The sequence below is a fragment of the Esox lucius genome, chromosome 1, assembly GCF_011004845.1.
Source record: "Esox lucius isolate fEsoLuc1 chromosome 1, fEsoLuc1.pri, whole genome shotgun sequence".
Taxonomy (NCBI): domain Eukaryota; kingdom Metazoa; phylum Chordata; class Actinopteri; order Esociformes; family Esocidae; genus Esox; species Esox lucius.
The window spans coordinates 20,528,834-20,550,739 of NC_047569.1; the positions used below are offsets into that span (position 1 = coordinate 20,528,834).

The 21,906-nt window shown below is 39.8% G+C and overlaps 2 protein-coding genes across 2 annotated transcripts; one reads left to right on the top strand and one right to left on the bottom strand.

The window, feature by feature from the left end:
• The first annotated feature begins 5,379 nt into the window (after positions 1 to 5,379).
• LOC105005790 (diacylglycerol O-acyltransferase 2) lies at positions 5,380 to 9,538 on the top strand. Its single transcript, XM_010863973.3, has 8 exons — positions 5,380 to 5,565; positions 5,822 to 5,950; positions 6,296 to 6,403; positions 6,526 to 6,596; positions 6,689 to 6,893; positions 7,041 to 7,215; positions 7,338 to 7,540; positions 7,868 to 9,538. Exons 1-8 carry the CDS (start codon positions 5,502 to 5,504, stop codon positions 8,020 to 8,022), a joined length of 1,110 nt encoding a protein of 369 aa, XP_010862275.1. The 5' UTR covers positions 5,380 to 5,501; the 3' UTR covers positions 8,023 to 9,538.
• A 3,287-nt stretch (positions 9,539 to 12,825) lies between these two features.
• On the bottom strand, positions 12,826 to 20,386 carry thap12b (THAP domain containing 12b). The gene is given in 11 exon segments (XM_034296531.1): positions 12,826 to 13,575; positions 13,577 to 13,636; positions 13,638 to 13,772; positions 13,774 to 13,867; positions 13,869 to 13,947; positions 13,950 to 14,013; positions 14,015 to 14,991; positions 15,123 to 15,156; positions 15,313 to 15,420; positions 15,585 to 15,705; positions 20,114 to 20,386. Coding segments are annotated over 11 exon segments (2,259 nt in total). The 5' UTR covers positions 20,203 to 20,386; the 3' UTR covers positions 12,826 to 13,077.
• Between the last annotated feature and the right edge of the window lie 1,520 nt (positions 20,387 to 21,906).

Sequence of the window (21,906 nt, forward strand, 5' to 3'; positions counted from 1 at the left end):
GATGCCATGTCTACCTTTTAAGTCATTTGGGTGTTCCACATAAGCTCATCTCAAGATGTAGCATTAGCAATGTCAATTGTCTTTTATTTACAAGCATTAAAATGATTTAACTACATTTTATGTATCAGCATACATTTTAAATACCTGAATTATTGCAGCTGATGATAAAATAACCTGGATAATAAACAAACAGATTTCATATGATGGAAAAATCCTAAACTTGTACAACTGATCATTGACATTTCTGCTTAGAACATTTGAATGTCATCAATTCATGTTAAAACATTTAAAACTTTGGGTGTTAGTCTTGTTTCGGTGAGTTCTATCTGGTTAGTGTTTTTGCTGAAATTCAACCAGAATGTAAGATTTCCAACGATGACACTTAAGGCAATAATGCATAATCCATCAGTAATTAAGTAAATGCTTACCAAACAGGTCCTGCTTTGCTGTAAAACTCCATGCACACAACTGGCACCACCATTCATCACTTCAAAATGCAAATTGTGCCATGAAGCTTAACTAAACCAACTCTCTAGAATGCAGATAATCACAAACTTGTTTTAGATTGATCTTATTGTGGTGATCTATATTCCTCCTCTGCCATAGTGGCTCAAATGTGTTTTCCCTTCAGGTGCTTATGCATTGCAGTCATGCCCCCATGCCACACAGGTCAGCTTTGCACCTTATGTGTTATTTTTGTGGCATTCCCGATTGGGCTGGATTTTTTATTCCAGGACTACACTTAATCTTGCGAAACTGGTAAAGCCCCAAAATATATATTCTTTGGGTTTTCTGTTCTACCTTATCATTAATTGCACCCAACCTGGGTCCCAGATATAAATAACTCCCTCATTAGAGGGTTGCAATAAAATAACACATTACAACTGGCTTCAAAATCCAAAGGTGGATTTGAGGATTCTAAATTGACAAGCAGGATGTAGTAGCATTTGAGCATTCATAACTTATTGATGGCAAATGTGACTGGCCAAAAATAGAAAGGAACATGCATGTAACAGCAGATTTATTGGCAGAGATGTTAAACTCTCTTTTTGATTTTAATCCAAAAGTGGAAGTGGCCTTTAAGGGTATATTGGCTTAATAGGTTAGCTAACCCTAAGTGCACTTACAGTAACACAGAAAAAAAACATAAATAACCTTGTCTTACTGTTTTGGACACAGGCAAAGCATTTTTTGTCAATTCCTGGTCATGGCCTACTGGCAGTACCCAGCAGGGGGCAGCATCATCCGGTGTGGATGCTGGACAGAGCTGCCATATCTTGTGTTGCTCGTTCAACTCCTATGGTTTATGAAAGAAAGGTCAAGGTTTTTCAACAACATGTTCCCCAGCTTTATTTGTTTATTCACCAGGAAATATCAAACAGCTAACTGATGAGTTGTGGCTGTCCCTATATTGTAGTAAAATGTTAACTTGTGTAACTGGAAAAGTAACTAGTACAAATTAGAATAGTGGTCCCATGGTCGAAGCCACTATCAGCAGTGCAACTGTATGGTGGCAGTATGGGTTTGAATCTGGCCAAAAGATCTACAAAACATGTCTGTCCAATAAAGCACATCAAATGCCTGTTTACTTACTAGTATTCTATCAAGTTGTACTAACAATGAGATAGTTACAGTTAACAATTGGAAAAGTTGGTTGTAAATAGGTACTAGTTGCTATTTAAAGATGACTAGTCATTTCCAGGGTGTGTGATACTTTGTAGGTTGTTTACATGTGGTTGACAGATTCAGAATAAAACACATTAATTGGGGAGAAACATATTCAATTGGCCTCGTTAAAGGAAAACTTTACCTTAAAGGAAAAGGTAAAAGTTATTTTTTTCTTAATACAATTTCCTTCTCTGCTTTTATTTCATCCTGTCACTTGGGGTACATAATGTCTCACAGTTCCTTGGGCATATGTTTGTTGCCAGACTGTAGTCACAACTGTGGTCTTGACATACAGGTGCTGGTCAGAAAATTAGAATATCATCAAAAAGTTGATTTATTTCAGTAATTCCATTCAAAAAGTGAAACTTGTCTAATGTATACATTCATTCCACACAGACTGATATATTTCAAGTGTTTATTTCTTTTCATTTTGAGGATTATAACTGACAACTAATGAAAAACCCAAATTCAGTATCTCAGAAAATTTGAATATTGTGAAAAGGTTCAATATTGAAGACATCAGCTAATTAACCCAAAACACCTGCAAAGGCCTTTAAATGGTCTCTCAGTCTAGCTCTGTAGGCAACACAATCATGGGGAAGACTGCTGACTTGACAGCTGTCCAAAAGACGACCATTGACACCTTGCACAAGGAGGGCAAGACACAAAAGGTAATTGCTAAAGAGGCTGGCAGTTCACAGAGCTCTGTGTCCAAGCACATTAATAGAGAGGCGAAGGGAAGGAAAAGATGTGGTAGAATAAAGTGTACAAGCAATAGGGATAACCGCACCCTGGAGAGGATTGTGAAACAAAACCCATTCAAAAATGCGGGAGAGATTCACAAAGAGTGGACTGCAGCTGGAGTCAGTGCTTCAAGAACCACCACGCACAGACGAATGCAAGACATGGGTTTCAGCTGTCACATTCCTTGTGTCAAGCCACTCTTGAACAAGACACAGCGTCAGAAGCGTCTCGCCTGGGCTAAAGACAAAAAGGACTGGACTGCTGCTGAGTTATGTTCTCTGATGAAAGAACATTATGCATTTCTTTTGGAAATCAAGGACCCAGAGTCTGGAGGAAGAGAGGAGAGGCACAGAATCCACGTTGCTTGAAGTCCAGTGTAAAGTCTCCACAGTCAGTGATGGTTTGGGGTGCCATGTCGTCTGCTGGTGTTGGTCCACTGTGTTTTCTGAGGTCCACGGTCAACGCAGCCGTCTACCAGGAAGTTTTAGAGCACTTCATGCTTCCTGCTGCTGACCAACTTTATGGCAATGCAGATTTCATTTTCCAACAGGACTTGGCACCTGTACACAGTGCCAAAGCTACCAGTATCTGGTTTAAGGACCATGGTATCCCTGTTCTTAATTGGCCAGCAAACTTGCCTGACCTTAACCCTATAGAAAATCTATGGGGTATTGTGAAGAGGAAGATGCGATACGCCAGACCCAACAATGCAGAAGAGCTGAAGGCCACTATCAGAGCAACCTGGGCTCTCAAAACACCTGAGCAGTGCCACAGACTGATCAACTCCATGCCACGCTGCATTGCTGCAGTAATTCAGGCAAAAGGAGCCCCAAGTATTGAGTGCTGTACATGCTCATACTTTTCATGTTCATACTTTTCAGTTGGCCAACATTTCTAAAAATATTTTTTTGTATTGGTCTTAAGTAATATTCTAATTTTCTGAGATACTGAATTTGGGATTTTCATTAGTTGTATAATCATCACAATTAAAAGAAATAAACTTTTGAAATATATCAGTCTATGTGTAATGAATTAATATAATATACAAGTTTCATTTTTTGAATGGAATTACTGAAATAAATCAACTTTTTTATAATATTCACATTTAATGACCAGCACCTGTATACAATCAAATGCACATAGCCTGTTTGGTTAAGATGTAAAAGGTGTAAGGTGTAAGGTGTTTAAAGTTTCTATATTCTGATAATTGTTAAAAAATTGGTTATTAGACCAGTCAGATCAGCTATTTTGGTAATTATTGGCCAAAAATATTAAAATTGGGTTCTAAATCGTGGAGCTACGCCCCCCAGGGGAGCTACACCCCTATTGGTTAACCCTGGACTGCTATGGCAGCCATTAGTCTGAGATACTTTGAAGGTATGCATGCAACGTCAGCCAGCGGGAAAATTCTATCCCCTATATTGGTGGGCTACTCCCGTAAACTTGTCCTCCCTTTTGTTTCTTGCTGTCTGGTATTTATTTTTGCTAAACTCAAGCCTAGATGTATAAACTCAGGACAAAGACTTCTAGTTGCTGGTTTCCATCCACATAAACATCCTAATTCAATCCAAAGGCCTTTTTCAAGCCTGTCTCTTCTGCTGTGCCTCCTGGGCTGATGATGAGCCACCTCATTACCACTGTGCAGGAGAAGTGATGAGGGTCAGAGGCCTTTCCTGGGATGACAAGGCCTCTGCGATCCCTCTGAATGCGCCCTCTGCACTGTTCTCCCATTGAAGGGGCAGCAGGAGCGCTGAACATCCTTTAAGGGGGGTGTTACCCTTTGATGATGCAGATTCTAAGGCCTATTCGGTTGATGGTGTCTTGGTGTGGAGGTGGGGGGGCCAATGATAGGGAAGCACAGGGGATTCCTTTCAGGGTCCCACGCCCACTGACCATCAGTGCTTGAACCTCTCCCGAAACAGGGAGGGTATGTGAGTCCACCCACATCCGTCTCCCCACAGATGATAAAGACGCCTGGCTTCCTCAGTTCACTTTACCGGCCTTGCCTTGCCGAATATATTTCTGGACTCATTAGGTGGGCTGCAGTCAATCGGGTGGTCCATCTCCCTCCTGCCAATCGGGTCCAGGAGTCTAATTTAAGGGACGGCGCTGTTTATTCTCAGCCACAGAAGGCGAAGCATCCTCCTGCTTCCCCAGCCATCCGCAATATATGTCGTCACCCAGGGCTTCATGTTGCTGGCAATGACCGTGATCAAGGAGTCGGAGCAGGTAGACGTTTTCAAGGATATTTGAGACAATGAGAGATTTTGCCAGAGAATTCTGGCATTGTGTTGTTCCACCATACACCAAAGGGAACACAGCTCCCCTATGGGGTGTAGCTCCATGATATATAGAATTATAGTTACCGGAGACAATATAACTACAGGTCTGAGTGGAGTGGTACCCCATAAGGCTGGAACCCTGACTGACCCAGATCAGATTAGCTATAAAAAACAACTAATAGGAAAAGATCTGACTTTAGATGGCAATATTGAATGTATTTTATTTGATTCACAGAAAATTCTGTATCAGTGGAGTTTGATACATTTATTTTTATTATGATTCCCATTATACTGTGGGAACAAGGTTTCCTTCATAAAAAAGAATGTTAAGATTGCAGAATCATTGCAAAACAAAGCTTTGTGAAGCTACAATTGCTCTTATGAACCAAGGACATCTTTTGCGATATAGATTTTGTTGTCATGGCTGTTTGCTTAGGCAAACATTTGGCTGCTTTTTTCCCTTTTTTATTACATTATTGTTATTGGGCACATTTCCTTTATTGGTTGGGGATTATAATTGACATGCAATAATCCTATGACTATGTACCTTATAAATGGCATGTAAGATAATTAAAGAGAGGTAACTGTTTGGATTGTGACGTAATGGAGCTGATAAGACACAAGGACATCTGCTCCAATAAAGAGGTGGGAGATCAGAACACAGTTCAGCAAATCTCTCTCTGACTTTCACATAACTTTTACACTGTTGCATCTGCAAGTTGAATAACTGTGTTCAACCAAGAGTTAGAGAACGCAAATGTAATGACTGAAATGTAATGGTTTGCAATATCTTTTCTTTGCCTGTAGATGATTATGTTCAATAATGTAGTTATGAAAAAAACACCTATGGCATTGATCGGTGTTGTACAAGGTAAGAGCTTTTTGTTTGGTTTAGTTTACTCACACCACAAGTGCAATTTATTTTGAAAATTTATTTTTAATGTATTTATTAAAATGAATTACATTTATTTGTTATTTATTTCTTCTTACAATTCAAATAAAATTATAAATTTTTCTCCAGGATGTTGAATCACATTTCACTGTCTGTTAAACTTAAGTACACAGACATTCTATGTAGCAAAGGGGTTAACATTTAACTGAATCAGTTTGAATATCATGTGTTCCAGACACCGGTTTCATCTTCCAGTCAACCCTGCAGTCCTTGCCCTCTGTGCACTGGGCTTGGTGCTCCACACTGACAAAGCAAGTCCAGATCTTCTCTGTCATGCAGTACATCGTCTCCTTCCTCATGATGGGTGAGACACTTAGTGCTGGGCTCTAGACACCCCACTGTCAGATGACTAAGGCACTGCATGTTTTTATTCACGTATGTTACACAGTATAAATAAACATATTTTTATTGGGTTTGTTGGAAAACTGTTACTTTTGGCGGTATACCTGACAGGTCAGTGTTGATGAGATGTACAAATTCAAAGTGGCTACCACACACCCTAAGTAGTAAACTCTGACTTTCAAACGTACAGTACATACATACACATTTATACACATGTATTGTATATGGTTATACACTGTAAAACACAAAGCACGGTTTTGTCATTTCAATGTTTATGTCACCCCCTGCCTCTGCATATGATGACCAGGCCCTATAATCTCTGTGGTGATGCTGTATCTCCTCTGGACTGACTATTGGTGGGTCACAGCTTCATACACCACCTGGCTCTTCTATGACCGAAGCACACACAAACAAGGCAAGCTAAATGCTATATTATAGCCCTTCGGAGAATACAACAGGCTACAATGGGCCTTTTCATCAGATTTCCTGTCGGTTTGTAATGATAATGAGTATGATCATGTGCGTGTTTACTCCTAGCTGGCCGAAGGTTTTTATGGGTGAGGAACTGGACTGTGTGGACCTACTATCGAGACTACTTCCCTATCCGAGTCAGTGACAGTAATGGCTAAGGCCAGATATTTGCTAATATTTACTATTTACTTCATGTACTTTTTTAGCAACAACAATTCTTTGATTCCAGCTCATCAAGACTCACAACTTGTCGCCTAGTCGGAACTATATCCTTGGTTACCACCCACATGGAATCTTCTGTTTTGGAGCATTTTGTAACTTTGCAACAGAGGCCAATGGTTTTTCACACACGTTTCCTGGAATAACACCATATGTGGCTACCCTGGCAGGGAATTTCTGCATGCCATTGGCTAGAGAGTACCTGATGTCTGCCGGTGAGAAACACTTTGTTGTCTTTGACTAGTTTCCACATTTACTAAGCAAAATTACTGTTCATACAGTGTACATTTTAGATTATATATAGGTTATAAATAGGAATGATTGAGTTTCCTAAAAAGTATTGTTCATTCTATATTCGTCAGGTGTTTGTCCTGTGGACCGCGCCACTTTGGAGTTCATTCTGTCATGTAATGGGATGGGAAATGCTGTGGTTATCACTGTTGGAGGGGCAGCTGAATCTCTTGAGTCTACTCCAGGAGTTCATTGTATCACCCTGAAGAACCGTAAGGGTTTTGTGAAACTGGCTCTGCAACAAGGGTGAGTCCCAATGGCACGGTCCACACCCCAGACACACGTAGATTTGACCCCTTGAAAACAATTTAATTTGGAAGTGAGACTGATTATGTAAGGTTAGGTCTGATGATGTTATTTTCCACCAGTGCTGACCTGGTGCCAGTGTATTCGTTTGGGGAAAATGAGGTGTATAAGCAGCTGATCCTGGATGAGGGCTCATGGTGCAGGCTGGTACAGAGGAGAATTCAGAAAATCCTGGGCTTTGCCCCCTGTGTGTTTCATGGCCGGAGCCTCTTCTCCTCTAACACTTGGGGCCTGGTCCCATTCCCCAAACCCATCAACTCAGTTGGTAAGCTCACCATATTTGCAAGAAATACTAAGGTCTTCTGTAAGTATTTTCTGTATGTTATTAATGTGTCATATAGGAGGGGTTGCCACACAGTCAGTAGCTGAAGTACAAGGGCTGACAAAAATGACACTGAAGAGCCTTCTCTTTTTTATACATTACTACGTAATTACCAAGTCCAACCAAATGTTTCCGTTTGATTTTTTACTCCATTAGGAATAACGTATAATGGATGTAATCTAAAATTCAAGTCTATTTTTGTATTACACAGTAACACTGACACTTTTATCAGAGTAGAACCTTTACATAAAACATGATGTTGTCTTTCAGTTGGAAAACCAATAGAGATGCCCAAGATCAGTTCACCCAGCCAAGAAGAAGTGGATTATTATCACACTACTTACATGTGTTCTCTCACACAACTCTTTGACAAGTACAAGGTCCACTTTGGGCTGAGTGAGGAAGATGTTCTGGTGATTCGCTAAACAACGGTTAGAACCTGGCTGGGCAGGCATGGGCACTTCTCCCCGGCTGCTCCAAATACGTTTTGTAGACTAACTGCGACTAACACCACATTGGACAAAATGCTACTGGTTCTTCTTCATTACATGATGTCTCCTGGGGAAAGATTCTTGTTTGCTGCCTGGAACCATACCTTGTTGTAATACATTCATTCTTACACTCATGTTCACTTCAATATGTTTTCTGCTAAGAAACCCTCAGATTGCAGCAAATATTTCTCTCACCTGATAGTTCTGCTGAAAATAATAATAATGTATAATTTATATCCATTCCATGTAGTTTTGAGATTACAGTTATGGGTGGTTTTTGGGGCATTTTCCAAAGATATAGAGAGAGAAGAGTTTCATGGAATATGATTGTTGTATTTTTGTGACCACACAGAAGTGTGTTGACTGTTTTCTATATTTTCTCTTTCTTTAAAATATATTATACAGGCATGCATTTTTAATGTACCTCTGCAGTTTTCATATAAAGAAAGTAATTTTCCAATAGAGACTTGGTGTACATTCTCTTGACAAAATGTTCTGTATAATAACAATTGAGTTTCATGCAAAGTGTACTGTAGCTATCAAATTATAATACTTTAAAACTGTTTACTTAACAATGCAAGCAGGTCTTAAAAGAATATCACACTGTGCAATAATCAACATGTAGGTGATGTTCAATATCCCCCACTGGCAGCTGTGGATCTGTCTAATCAACATGTATGTGATGTTCAATATCCCACACTGGCTGCTGTGAATCTGTCTAATCAACATGTATGTGGTGTGCAATATACCCCACTGGCTGCTGTGAATCTGTCTAATCAACATGTAGGTGATGTGCAATATCCCCCACTGGCTGCTGTGAATCTGTCTAATCAACATGTATGTGATGTGCAATATCCCCCACTGGCAGCTGTGGATCTGTCTAATCAACATGTAGGTGATGTGCAATATACCCCACTGGCTGCTGTGGATCTGTCCTCTTGTGCAGTGGCCATTCATTTATCCACATCTGTTCATGATGTAATGTGCTTGTACACAAATTAATCCCTTTGGGCTGTTAAGTCTGTAGTTGTTGTAAAGTTTGTGGAACAAGAAAATTGGGGTAACACCTAATCTTGAAAGTGAACCAATAAATGGTTCAGAGCCTGCTTGAAAGACATTTTGACCAGACAAGTGGCTGTACAATACATGTTTAACATTATCATATTTTACTGTACAGACGTTTTTAAGAGACATTTTGAATCACTACGACCTATGTCTCTTGCTTTTACATTGCTTGGTTTATTTTGCTTGTTTCACTAGATATATTTGCACTTAATGTTGTTTTATTTCTGTAATGACTATATCAAATTTCCATGTCCTAGAAAATTCTTCCTTTCTCACAAAAACATAGCTTTCTTTCATTAACATTCAAGCATTTATTGAAGGGACTTTAAATCAGACTCAGTAAAAACCAGGAAGTGGACTGGTAAAACTGTTTTTTACATGTCAACATGTCTCCTATGGCTATTACTGAGCAGAATAAGTACATTTACACATACCCTGACCTTTACTTGTTGACAAAAGGTGCTGGTACTAATAGACAACATGTACTAAATTGTGAACATATATACATTATATGACAATAATTTACATTTGATGTTCACATTTACAGATTTACACTTTACACGTTACAATTTAAGAGACCACTGCACCTTTTTCTTTCCTCTTCAAAAAAGTCAAAAAGGAAGGTTTTGAGTGAGGAACAGAAGGGTTCAAATTAAGAGATCACTGCAAATTGAACGCTTCTGTTCCTCTCTCAAAACTTTTCTTTTTAACTTTTTTGGAAAGGAAAGAAAAAGGTGCATTGGTCCAAAACAATTCCGGAGCTGTATATGCATCTATCTAGATGTAGGGGAGATAGTCAGAGTTTTCGAATTGTACGGTACTTTATAGTGCACCTATTTTATTAGCGGTGAACAGTTAGGAGGTTGCTTGATGTGACTAGAAAAGTCTCTGTGGGGCAGATGGTCGATTACTGAGAGCAACATCACAGAGACTGAAACTGTTCAGGTGGCTGGATATTTTGGTCATGATTGATCTGTTAGTCCACCTATCAGAGGAACATTTAGAAACATTTTGACCTGAGTGGGAGGGTTATGAAGGATTTTGCCTGCATACTTTCTAACCCTGGAGTCATATAGTGCCTCAATGGAATGAAGGTGGAAGCTGATGACCTTTTCTGCAGCATGTACAGTGTGTTTCAAGTTACCTCTGCAGCTGACAGACACAGACCCAAAACAGACAGTGGTAGAGTAGCTGAGGGCGGACTCAGTGACTCAGTGACAAGCTGTCAGGTCCTGGCTGAGGGACTCTAGGCATCTCTATGCGTCTGGGGCCCACAGTCATGGTCTGACCACAGAGGGGCCTCTAGGCATCTCTGCGCTGCTGTTTTGGTTTATTTAAGATGCCCTTTGATTTCTTTAGTTTGTGGATCATTGTTTGTGTTGTAGTTACACTCAGTTTGCCTTGCCATTTGTTGGGTTCTTTTACTAAGTATAATAAAAGGATGTTCTGCACCTCTTGCCCTGCCTCTTGACCATGACAAGAACCAGGCCAGGATAGACTGGGAGATTTTAATGTAATTTTAGTTCTCAAAAAAGAAAAATCTCAATTTCACTGGGGCACCTTCTTGAGTCTCACTGTATCGTTGTCTCCCAGCTGATATTGTGGGAGGTAATGGTCCCTAGGAATTTGAACAATTCAGCCGAACAAACACCTGGGCCCTTAGATTCAGGTGGAGGAGGTGGGGGGCCTTTCCTGAAGTCCACCGTTACCTCGACTGTTTTGTCTGTGTTGTACCAGGTTACTCTGATTGCATCAGACCTCCAGAAGGTCAGCGTCCCCGCAGTCCCTGGACTTGTCAACGTCAGTAATGAGACTGACCAGAGTGATGTCATCAGCAAACTTGAGTAGTTTGACAAATGTGTTATTGGAGGAAGTCATTTGCATACTGGGAGTGAAGGAGTATTCTTCCTTGCAGTGCTCTAGTGCCGATGAACTCAGTCCAAAATGTGTTTGCCCATCTTCACACGTTTCTTCCTGTTGGTAGTGTTTTGTTGTTTTTTTGTTTTGTTGAACTGTGAGAGTATAACATAATGTAGAGAATATAATCTAGGGAAACGTCAGCAGTCACCCACAGACCCAGTGAGGGAGGCAACCTGAGGGGTCTTGATAGGGCAGCCCTTCAGTTACTTGGAAACATGAAATGGATGGGATCAGATCATTACTTTTTTAAATGATTATATGAATTGTATAATTTTAAATAGATGTTGTTACACTAACCAATATATATACATACTTAAACTATTGGGGACATCTACACCAAGTCCAAAATCTTGTTTCCATTGTGGTCCTCATTAAATGCATGGGCATCAGGGCAATGTACAAGGTGACACTGTTCCATACCCTCGACCATAAAACAATCACATACTTATACAAAAACATTCAACTCCATATCACTGGGAAAGGTCAGGATGTTCATCAATCATAATTGGACTACACTATAGCCAAAACAGGTTAGCTGATAGAGAACACATTGCAGTAACAGCATAAAAAAACATGGCTTAATTCTCTTGGATATTAATCTATAATTTAAGAAATGTGTAATTTGGTGGATTACCTTGAATCATCATGGTAGTACAATATATTGCAAATGTTGGAAAGAAATCACAACACAGTTAATACCCAGTGTTGATGCCTCTAAGTCCTTTGATGCTCATCTGTACATGGCAGAAGAGGTAATAAAGTAATGCTTTTGGCTTAAGAATCCTTGTTAATATCTGTTGAATGGCTGATTGAAGTATAACAGCACTGACATTCAACCTATATAAAATCATCCCTTACAAAAATATACCATGGTATTTGTTATGTGCACCTGTGTCCTGGTGTTTTCCTGCCATGGTAGTGGGGAAGTATGTGGCATCTCATTGTAGTCACATAGCACATTTCTCTATGCGCAGCCCAATTTAATCCTTGGGTTTGCATACACAAAGCACTGTTTGGCAACCACCAGGCCAGTTCATGCAGGTTCGCTAGACACAAGACTATTGTACATACATGGTATTGCAGTCACTACAATCGCATAACAATAGCATGATATTCATGACACTATTAAGCAAAGGGTGGGAAGGAACAACTAACACCAGTGAAGGGCTACCTCTGATAAACACCCCAAAAGATAACCTTCTCTCACTTTACATATGGTGCTGTGAAAGGGTATTTGCTCTGTCTGATTTTCTGCTTTGTTGCTGATTTTTCACATTGAATAGTCAGATCTTTTTGTAAGTTACAATAATATCTGGAGAAAGTCAGAGAGAAAAAAACAACAGCACAGCTAGGTTCTTGGTCCATTTGTATGGCGTGCTAGGTAATCAAATATACAGGGTCTCAGGGGTAGAAAATGTAATTCAACCCTTTGAAAGGGTCTCTTAGGGTCAGGTGTTTGACTACCTTGGTAAACAATCAGGCCAACCCTGCCCAAATACAATTCTCACAAATATTAGCATCAGATTCTGTTATTCCTGTCATGACAATAGGAATGTCATAAGATCAGGGGCAAATTAATCATATTTTCAGCAGGTATTAACAGGGTTTTGGATAACATGGCATTACCTTAACTGCTGAGTTGTGACACTGCCCTACTAACTTACCTTTACAATCAAAAGATAACAATCAAATATATGACATATGATTTATTCCAATAAATGAATAGTATCATTCAAGAAACCATACAGCAAATCAAAGAAAAGCAATTTTAATGGCAATATTCTTAAGGTACAGGGGGACAAAATTATCATACAATTTAACAAAATTATCATAAAAAATATACTTGTCTATTGGACCAAGTCATGTTCTACCAGACTTTATTGTGACTTGTCCCATATCTTATAAAAGACTGGATAATACAACAGGAAGAGGTCTTTTGACTGTAATTTACCTCTGAATGTGTTCCCTCATACTGACAAAAATCTAAAGTTCTGTCTTGAAATCCTAGATCACCACACTGATCTCAGCCTCAGCCTCAGCCTCAGCCTCAGGTTCAGTCCAATCCTCTGGGTACAGTCTGCAGTATTTGTCAACCATGACATCCAGGTCATGTTTAACATGAGAGTTAATGTAAATTACAGCCAGGCTCTTGCACCTTTGCTTGACAGGTGTCCCAGCGAGATAGGTCTGCAGACGTTTTCTGGATGTCTCAGAGCTGCTGCCGTCCTCCAGTGTCAGGACTGGCAAGGTGGACAGGACCTTCAGGAAGCAGTTGACGTTGGGGAAGAACTTGACGTCTGACAGCTGAAGTGTCTCGTGGATGGTGGAGGGCAGACGCACTTCCTTGCCCCGGTGCTTCCATTTGATCCTCCAGCAATGCAACTCCGCAGGCAGAAGAGTGTCTGGGTTAGGGAGATCATGGCGGTACACATCTGCATGGTTCTCCTCTGAGGTGTTGAACTTCATCTGGCCCATGATTGCAGGCACCAGTGACAGGCACTTGGAGGGCTTTGAGGTTGCTCTGGGAGAAGATGTCGTCGACCTCATCAATAATGCCCCGCAACCACTGGGACCGTCACATACTCCTTGAAATATGTCTCTGGCAGGATCTCACCTGCGTCGGCCGCACGGTGCTTCCGGAGGAACAGACGTGGCACCTTCACTGGAATCTCCATGGCAGCCGCCAGATTCACGGCCTCCCTCGAACCAGAACTCATGGTAGACCTCAATGTTGTCAAAGACTTCATTCAGAGAGTGCAGGACAGCTGTTAGACTGTTGGCAGCAAGAAAACATCAAGGGCCTCCCCTTGCAGGTTTTGCCAAATGCTCGTGTAAAAGAAAGAGCATTTTTCAGGATCACCAATGTTACAATAACTCAAAGTCAGCCAGGGTCTCTGCGATTGAGTACGCATCTCCAGTCACAGCATCAGTGAACTTGACATTCTACATTGTACCGAATGCAGTCCATACATAGTATGAGGGACTCAAACAAGTCCACAGTCATCTCAAATACATTGTGCTGCTCGTCCAATTAGAGGTGCAGGCCTCCTTCAGCTCAGCTGCTTTCACACTTACCCTGATGGTAAACAGAGATGGTCTTCTCCAGTTCAGCCTGCAAGGAACTAGACTGCTTAAAGAAGACATCAATTTTTCTAAGGGTTGCCATGACAACCTGAACACTGGGGAATGGAAGGCTGTTGGCCAGGTGTATGTTCAGTGCACAGGTAGAACAAGGCGTGTGTATTGCCATAGGGTACTTCTCCATCAGTCCGATTGCCACAGCTTTCATCTTGGTGGCAAAGGTGCCAGTGGCTACATGGGCCTGGCCGCGACAGTCCTCCATACTGAGACCCCATTTGTTTGTCACCTGGGCCTCAAGCCTCTCTACCAGGGAGGCCTCATCCCCCTCAAAAGGTAAAAAGTCCAGGAATTCCTCCCTGAGTGCATTGGATTGATCTACAAACCGTAGGAAGAGAGGCAGGTGTCTCTCCCCAGCGAACTCCACCAGGTCACCTGTGACCAGGGAGAAGAAGCGGCTCTCCCTCACCTCCATGAGGATTTCCTCTCTGACTGTGCCCTCACAGATGTCAAGGAGCTGGCTCTGCTGGGCTGTGGAGAGGTACTCCACATTCACAGCAGTGGCCTCAAACCGTTTCCTCAGAGCCTCATCTCCTGCATTAATGCGGTACTCCAGTAAGGCCTGAAAATTACTGGGGTTTCTCTCCACTCCTTCCTTGAACGTTGGGTCTCCAATGGATATTCTGCTTTCCTAGCATGACAACAATTTCAACAAAGATCTCAAGTAATCTCGGAACTCCTTCTCTTCTGGAGACAACTGTATTTCCTCCTCCGCCACATCTAGACCCTCGGTTGCCTCAGTGTCTTTCTTCGAGTGGAGCTGTTCAATGGAGGACGCCACTGCATGGAAACCCAACACATTTCATTTGATAGAAGCTCATGTTTAGAAGACAAATACAAACAACAACATCTTTAGAAAAAAAACATCCAAAAGTACAACAATATAGCAACACAAAAACATTGTAACTTACATCTTCTCTCTTTTATTCTCCTTATGCTCTTCTTCTGTCTGCACATAAAATTGTTGAAACACAAAACATCAATGTATAGTTTGAGTATTACATTGATTACATTTGAACCAGACTTAAAGAAATTAATTTAATTTAATTTTTTTTAAAGCAACACAAGGATATACAATTCTTGCAAACATATTTATTATACCAATTCTTTGATCCGCTTGCGGTGTCTGCTATGAGGATTTTTGAGGTGACTTGTTAAATCAAATATGGTTGGAATGGCAGTATCCTTTAGTACTGTTCTGTAAGGACTCTAAAAAGAATAAAGGCAAAACACATGTTAATCCACCACATGATTATAAAACAAATAGCCCAACACCTCTATAGTGTAAGACTTTATAAATATGAGAAATATACCTATTGTTCAGTGAGGTAGACACATGCTAGAAATTAGGGGCTTTGTGATTTGACACTTACTGTTTTACAAACCATAGCTGGGTCAAAGTGTTTGGCACACAGTCTGTAGTGTTTATTGAGTTGGTCAGATGTTTTCGCCTCCAGATCGGCCCTGCGACAGTTCTCAACCCAGAGCCTACATCTGAACAAAACATAAACATATTAGTTAGGCCACACATTCTTGTTAGTGATAGCTATTTAGAAACCTTTAAAAAAAAATCTAGCTCCAGACTGAATAACTGTTTCAAAAACATACTATTAAGGCAATCCTGATATAATGTTGATATTTCTGTAGCTCCAGCAAGATAAAGTCTACAAAGTGAATTGGACAAAACTATCAGCGCTTTGTGTAATAGTGATTCAATCATTTTAGTCATGCTGCCAGAATCTGCTTCCTAATAGCCAAAGTCGGTAAGCACTGAGCTGTAGACAGCTTGGAGACACTCTAGAAGCATCAGGTAGTGGATCCTTCATAAGCTCAGAAATCCCCATAAGGAGCATAACCGTTTTTAATCATCTTTAAAAGAGGTAGGATCTTTAATCTGAGATTTCACAGCGTCGGCTGGATGTTAGTTTACCGGATTGTGACACATAATAGAATTACTAGTACATTACTGTCTGAAACATGAGTGCATCCGCTAGAACATTAATACAATTTTATTTGAACTTATTCTACAAATTATCTGTGCTGTTGGTCATTTAGTTGATTGAATTTCGAGAAAAAATATACCAGGGTGCTTCTGCAATAATTGATTAACTCGATTCCCTAATACTCATCTGCAGGTGTCCTTACCATCACATCATAAAACATTTTATTTTGAAACTGAATCATAAACAATGGGTTATGGAATTATGTATCTTTATCTGTATCTGTTCATAGGATTTGGTACTACCACATAGTTAGGTCCAAAAATATTTGGACACTGACATAATATTCATAATTCTGTCTCTGTACGCCACCACAATGGATTTGAAATGAAACCACCGAGATCCAATTGAAGTGCAGATTTACAACTTTAATTCAAGGGGTAGAACAAAAATTTTGTATGAAACATGCAGGAATTGCAACCATTTTCATACACAGTCCCCATATTTCAAGGGCTCAAATACAATTGGACAAATCAACACAATCATAAATAAAATGTTAACTTTTAATACTTTATTGAGAATCCTTTGCAGGCAACGACTGCTTGAAGTCTGGAATACATGGACATCACCAAACGCTGTACTTTCCCATTTGTGATGCTTTGCCAGGCCTTTACTGCAGCTGTCTTCAGTTGTTGTTTGTTTTTGGGTCTTTCTGCCTTAAGTTGTCTTCAGCAAGTGAAATGCAAGCTCAATTGGGTTGAGATCATGTGATTGACTCTGCCATTGCAGAATATTCCACTTCTTTGTCTTAAAGAACTCCTGCGTTGCATTCACAGTGGCCCTCATTTATCAAAAGTGCGTACACCAAATTTCCAGCGTACACCCAAAACCACTGTGACTTTGAGATTTATCAATATGGACGTTGGCGTACGGCACTCTCAAATCCTCTGCCAGCTCAGGAGGTGGTGTACGCACGTTTTGAGTTAGTGCAGAAATGCGCAGAAAAAAAAATCCTAACGCACTGACTAACTAAAAGATATGATATATTATGACCCACTGTAAAAAAAACTTCAGTGTTTATTTTTGTGCAACATGGACTTCAATGTTTAATTTGTGTGACTTTACCAAAGCATTTGATTTATATGTATTCCTTCAGATGCGAGCCTGTGGGCTTTACATGACGTATCATGGTTAGGCCCGGCAGTTGCGCACGGACTGGGTTCAGTAATAAAAGGCTTTTAATGACCAAAATATAATTCAGACTGACAAAATAATAAAAATTACATTCTTCTTCTTTTAAATAATAATAATAATAATAGAAATAATAATAATAACGACATTCTTCTTCTAAATAACAATAAACGTCATTAATAATAAATATCATAAAATAATAAGACGAATATCACAAATTGTCATGCAATTATTAATGTGAATGAATGGTACTCCACATCACATCATCATCTTTTATTCCGCTTTTTAAACTGCCAAATGAAACAATTTTATTTCTTTCTACCTCCCTGGTGATCGTCTCAATCTCCACGTCAGAGAAGTTTCTCTTTTTTGCCGTCTTCCGTGTGTCCATGGCGTAAAATGAGGGCGTGGGGGAAGCAGAGACTTGAATAAATAGGGGTGTGTTATTCTAATGACGGACGTTTTCAGCCGCGGCATTTATCAAGGGCAGGTATTGCGTACACCTGGATTTTAAAGGTACGCACAGCTTCATAAATCAGGCGGTGAGAGGAGTGTAAGCAAAATCTTACGCCAACATATACGCCCGTTTCTACGCAAGAATGATAAATGAGGGCCAGTATGTTTTGGGTCATTGTCCATCTGTGAAGTGAAGCACCATCAAATAAACTTAGCTGAATTTGGCTGAATCTGAGTAGACAATATATCCCCATACACTTCAGAATTCATTCTGTCTTCTGTCACATCGTCAGTAAGCACTAGTGACCCAGAGCATTTGGAAGCCATGCATGCCCATGCCATCACACTGCCTGCACAGTGTTTTACAGATGATGTGGTATGCTTCAGATCATGAGCTGTTCCAAGCCTTCTCCATACTTTTTTTCTCCCCATCATTCTGGTACAGGTTGATCTTTGTTTCATCTGTCCAAGAAATGTTGTTCCAGAACTGAACTAGCCTTTTTAGATGTTTTTTTGGCAAAGTCTAATCTGGCCTATTTATTCTTGAGGCTTATGAATTGTTCGCACCTTGTGGTGAACCCTCTGTATATGATCTTGTAAAGTCTTGTCTTAATGGTAGACTTGGATAATGATATGCCTACCTCCTGGAGAGTGTTCTTCACTTGGCTGGATGTTGTGAAGGGGTTTTCATTACCATGCTAAGTATCCTACGATCATCCACCACTGTTACCTTCCATGGACGTCCAGGCCTTTTTGTGTTGCAGAGCTCACCAGTGTGTTCTTTTTTCCTCAGAATGTACCAAACTGTTGATTTGGCCACTCCTAATGTTCCTGCTATCTCTATGATTTTTTTTTTGCCTGTTCCACTTGCGTTGAGAACTCCTTTGACCGCATGCTGTGTGTTCACAGCAACAGCTTCCAAATCGAAATGCCACATCTGGAATCAACTTCAGACCTAACACCTGCTTAAGTGATGAAGAAATAACAAAGGAATGGCCCACACCTGTCCATAAAACAGCTTTTGAGTCAATTAATTTTGGTCCCTTAAAAAAGGGGGGGGTACATATTAAAGAGCTGTAGTTCCTAAACCCTTCCTCCAATTTGGATGTGAATACCCTCAAATTAAAGATGAGAGAAACACATTAAGCCTATATTCATTATATGACAGTAACTTGAATATATTTTGGTAAACAGACAAAATAACAGAACTTGTGTCAGTGTCCAATTATTTCCGGACAGGAACTGTGTATGTGTTTATGTTCTTGTGGTTTTTGAGGTTTTGCTTTTCTTTTTCTTCTTTCACCGCTTTCTCTTTGCAAATGCATGGCCTTTTTACTCAAATATTTCCTTTCATTATTTGTCAGTGTCCATTTATTTCCAGACCTAACTGTATATAAATTAGTGTTAAGCATTATTGATCTAAGGTATTTCCTTTTAATGCAAACACGTTACATAAAAGCATGATTTTGTGACTGAACTACCAAGCTATAGTATATTTGATTAATATGATCATATAACATATGGTTTCATAAATTCCAACCACAACACAAGATGCATTATTTTAAATGGAGGAAAATCTACATGAGTTTTCAATAATTAGATGTGTTAGAATGATTCACTAATTAGAAATGCAGAAAACACAGCCTAATTTTGACATATTTAAAGCACTTTTGTTAAAGGTTATCACATAATATAAACACTCTTTACGTCATATCCTTGTTTCCCACCGCTACTTTCCAGTCCTTGTACAACTTCAGAAGTAAAACCAAAAACGATAGTTTATTATTTTCAGTGTTGGTAATGACTGAATATTGTGAGACGACTGCAATTTGTGTCAAAAGAATTAGTGAAATGGGTGTTGCAAATCAAATATACATATCGTTTTCTTTATTTTACTATTTTTAGAAACGTGGATTAACATTTAAAATGTTCAAAGAAAAGTAATACTGTACATAGGTAGAACATTGAATGTCTGGGTAATTTAAGAACTGTGGAACCAGTGACCTCCAGACGGAAAGAAAATGTACATAATAGTGTAGTAATAGTATATTAATAGTATAGTAGTAAATTGTATATTTGCAAAATAGACGGAATTAAACGGTGTATCACAATCTGATTAATCAGGCAAATCGCAACTGAGCCCGCTAGCAAGCTGTCTAACGATAGCCATTTCCACATGCTCCTGTAAGCTAGCTATGATGTCTAGCTTACTATTAAACACATACTGTCGTAGTTCGACACAGGAGTTTCAAAAATAACTCATTACTTCTAGAGAATGCAAGCGTTTATACTGTGGTGGTCAGATTTCGTCATACCTTTCAGGATCTCGTGGAAATCTGAAAAAAGCCAAATCGGATTGAGTGCTCTTCCTGGTGCAATTTGGAGCCGCGCAAAAATTAGGCATTGTGCATAAACGTGTATTCAATTTCAAAATAAGTTAGTATTCCTCAGAGGTATTTTCTTAGTAAAAAAAAATACTATACACAAGGTAGTTATTGACTACTTCTAAATTAAACCAAAAAGCGCGCAACAGTGCTAAGCGTGGCCTGGAGGATTCATAGAATGAGTTGATAAAAAGGAGGACAACAACCGACAATAACGAACTGCTTCCGTAAAACAGGTCATGGTAGAGAAAATATAAAAAGGAGATATCAATACGCTCGGTAAGTTCCAGTGCATTGGCGCGTTCCGATGGTGCGCATGCGTTGGATATCGCCCAATCGGAATTCAGAATATGGTTTGTGGACTTTCCTTCCGATCCCTTCCCCGGCATTATCTACGCTGCCACAGCACCTATTATGGAGATAGATTTCTATCAAAATGTTGCAAACTTGTAAGTTGAAAGTCACAAATACTACGAGTCACAAATATATAATTCCAGTGTCAAATAAAAATCACAGTTAGCAAATATGTGCTTACAGTTTATTAAAATCCAAAACAAATAATTAATCGTTAACAAAAACAAAGGATGCTTATAGAATAATTATAAGACCATGTTTTATGTTGTCTTCATTGTCTTCATTGTAATGAACTTCCTACTGAATTTCTTCAGTTTGTGTTGGAAAAAGAAGGGTTAATATCCAAGAGAAAATAAATATCTTGTCAGAACTTTTCTTTGGTAGTATCGTGGTAGCACTTATCTAGCTATGCTCAACGCTCATTGGCTAAGCCCTCAGGCTTTGAATAAAGCTGAATGCCAGTCTAATTGACTAGAGCAACATTTTGGAATGACAGTAGAATCAATCAATCCCAAATTGTCTTGTAATAGGTGGAACAATTGTATGACAACTCGAGGCCCTCTAGAGCAGTGGCTCCCAACCTTTTTCAGTTACTGTAACCTAAAAAGATTTTGAAGTACCCCCTCATGTTAATTTCACTAGTAAGCCAATGCTGTCGTGAGTGTTTTCAAGTACCCCCTGTGGAGAGGCCAAGTACCACCAGGGGTCCTAGTACCCCTGGTTGGGAACCACTGCTCTAGAGGGCCTAAGTATACGTCACTAATTCAGAGCCATCAGCTAGCCTTATCTTGTTTTCTCACATATGAGCCAGGCTAGCTGGCTAGCTTTTTGCAGTGAGTGTAGGTAAGGATGGCGAAGGCCTGACTGTCAGCCCTTGCTTTGATCTCGATCGATAAAGAACGTATTCAGATTTAAAATCAAAAGACAAACTACATGAATCTGCCATTATCTATTTCCTAAAGAATGACAGGAGATCAGACTATGTTTTTAAATGATAATCATAATGGTGAGAGGATTATTTGTTTTCACCAACAGCTTGCTTTTTGTTGCTATCTCGTTCATATTATTTTGAATACAGTGTGTAACATTATCTTTCAAATTTAGCCAAGTGGCCGTTGTGCCTGAGCAACATCCGCAGTGATGAGGAACAGACAGCAGAGGGACTTTCATATGGGCAAGTGGTACTGGTAAGTAGCCAGGCAGGGACGCAGTTAAATATATTCAGGTTGTTGTTGCATCCAGAGTGTTAAGTTGCAAAGATTGCACCAATAGGAAATGTCAGCATACTCTGAGGAGAATCATACATTATATTGTAGTTTGTTTAGCATTTGCCAAGCCAGATTAAAGTAGTCCCCTCATAAGTGGAATGC

Excerpts from the sequence above, each read along its gene's own strand:
- LOC105005790 (XM_010863973.3), top strand. The coding sequence starts at position 5,502 with ATGATTATGTTCAATAATGTAGTTATGAAAAAAACACCTATGGCATTG. Across the intron at positions 6,404-6,525 it reads CCGAAGCACACACAAACAAG|CTGGCCGAAGGTTTTTATGG; the intron begins GCAAGCTAAATG and ends GTTTACTCCTAG. Across the intron at positions 7,216-7,337 it reads AAACTGGCTCTGCAACAAGG|TGCTGACCTGGTGCCAGTGT; the intron begins GTGAGTCCCAAT and ends ATTTTCCACCAG.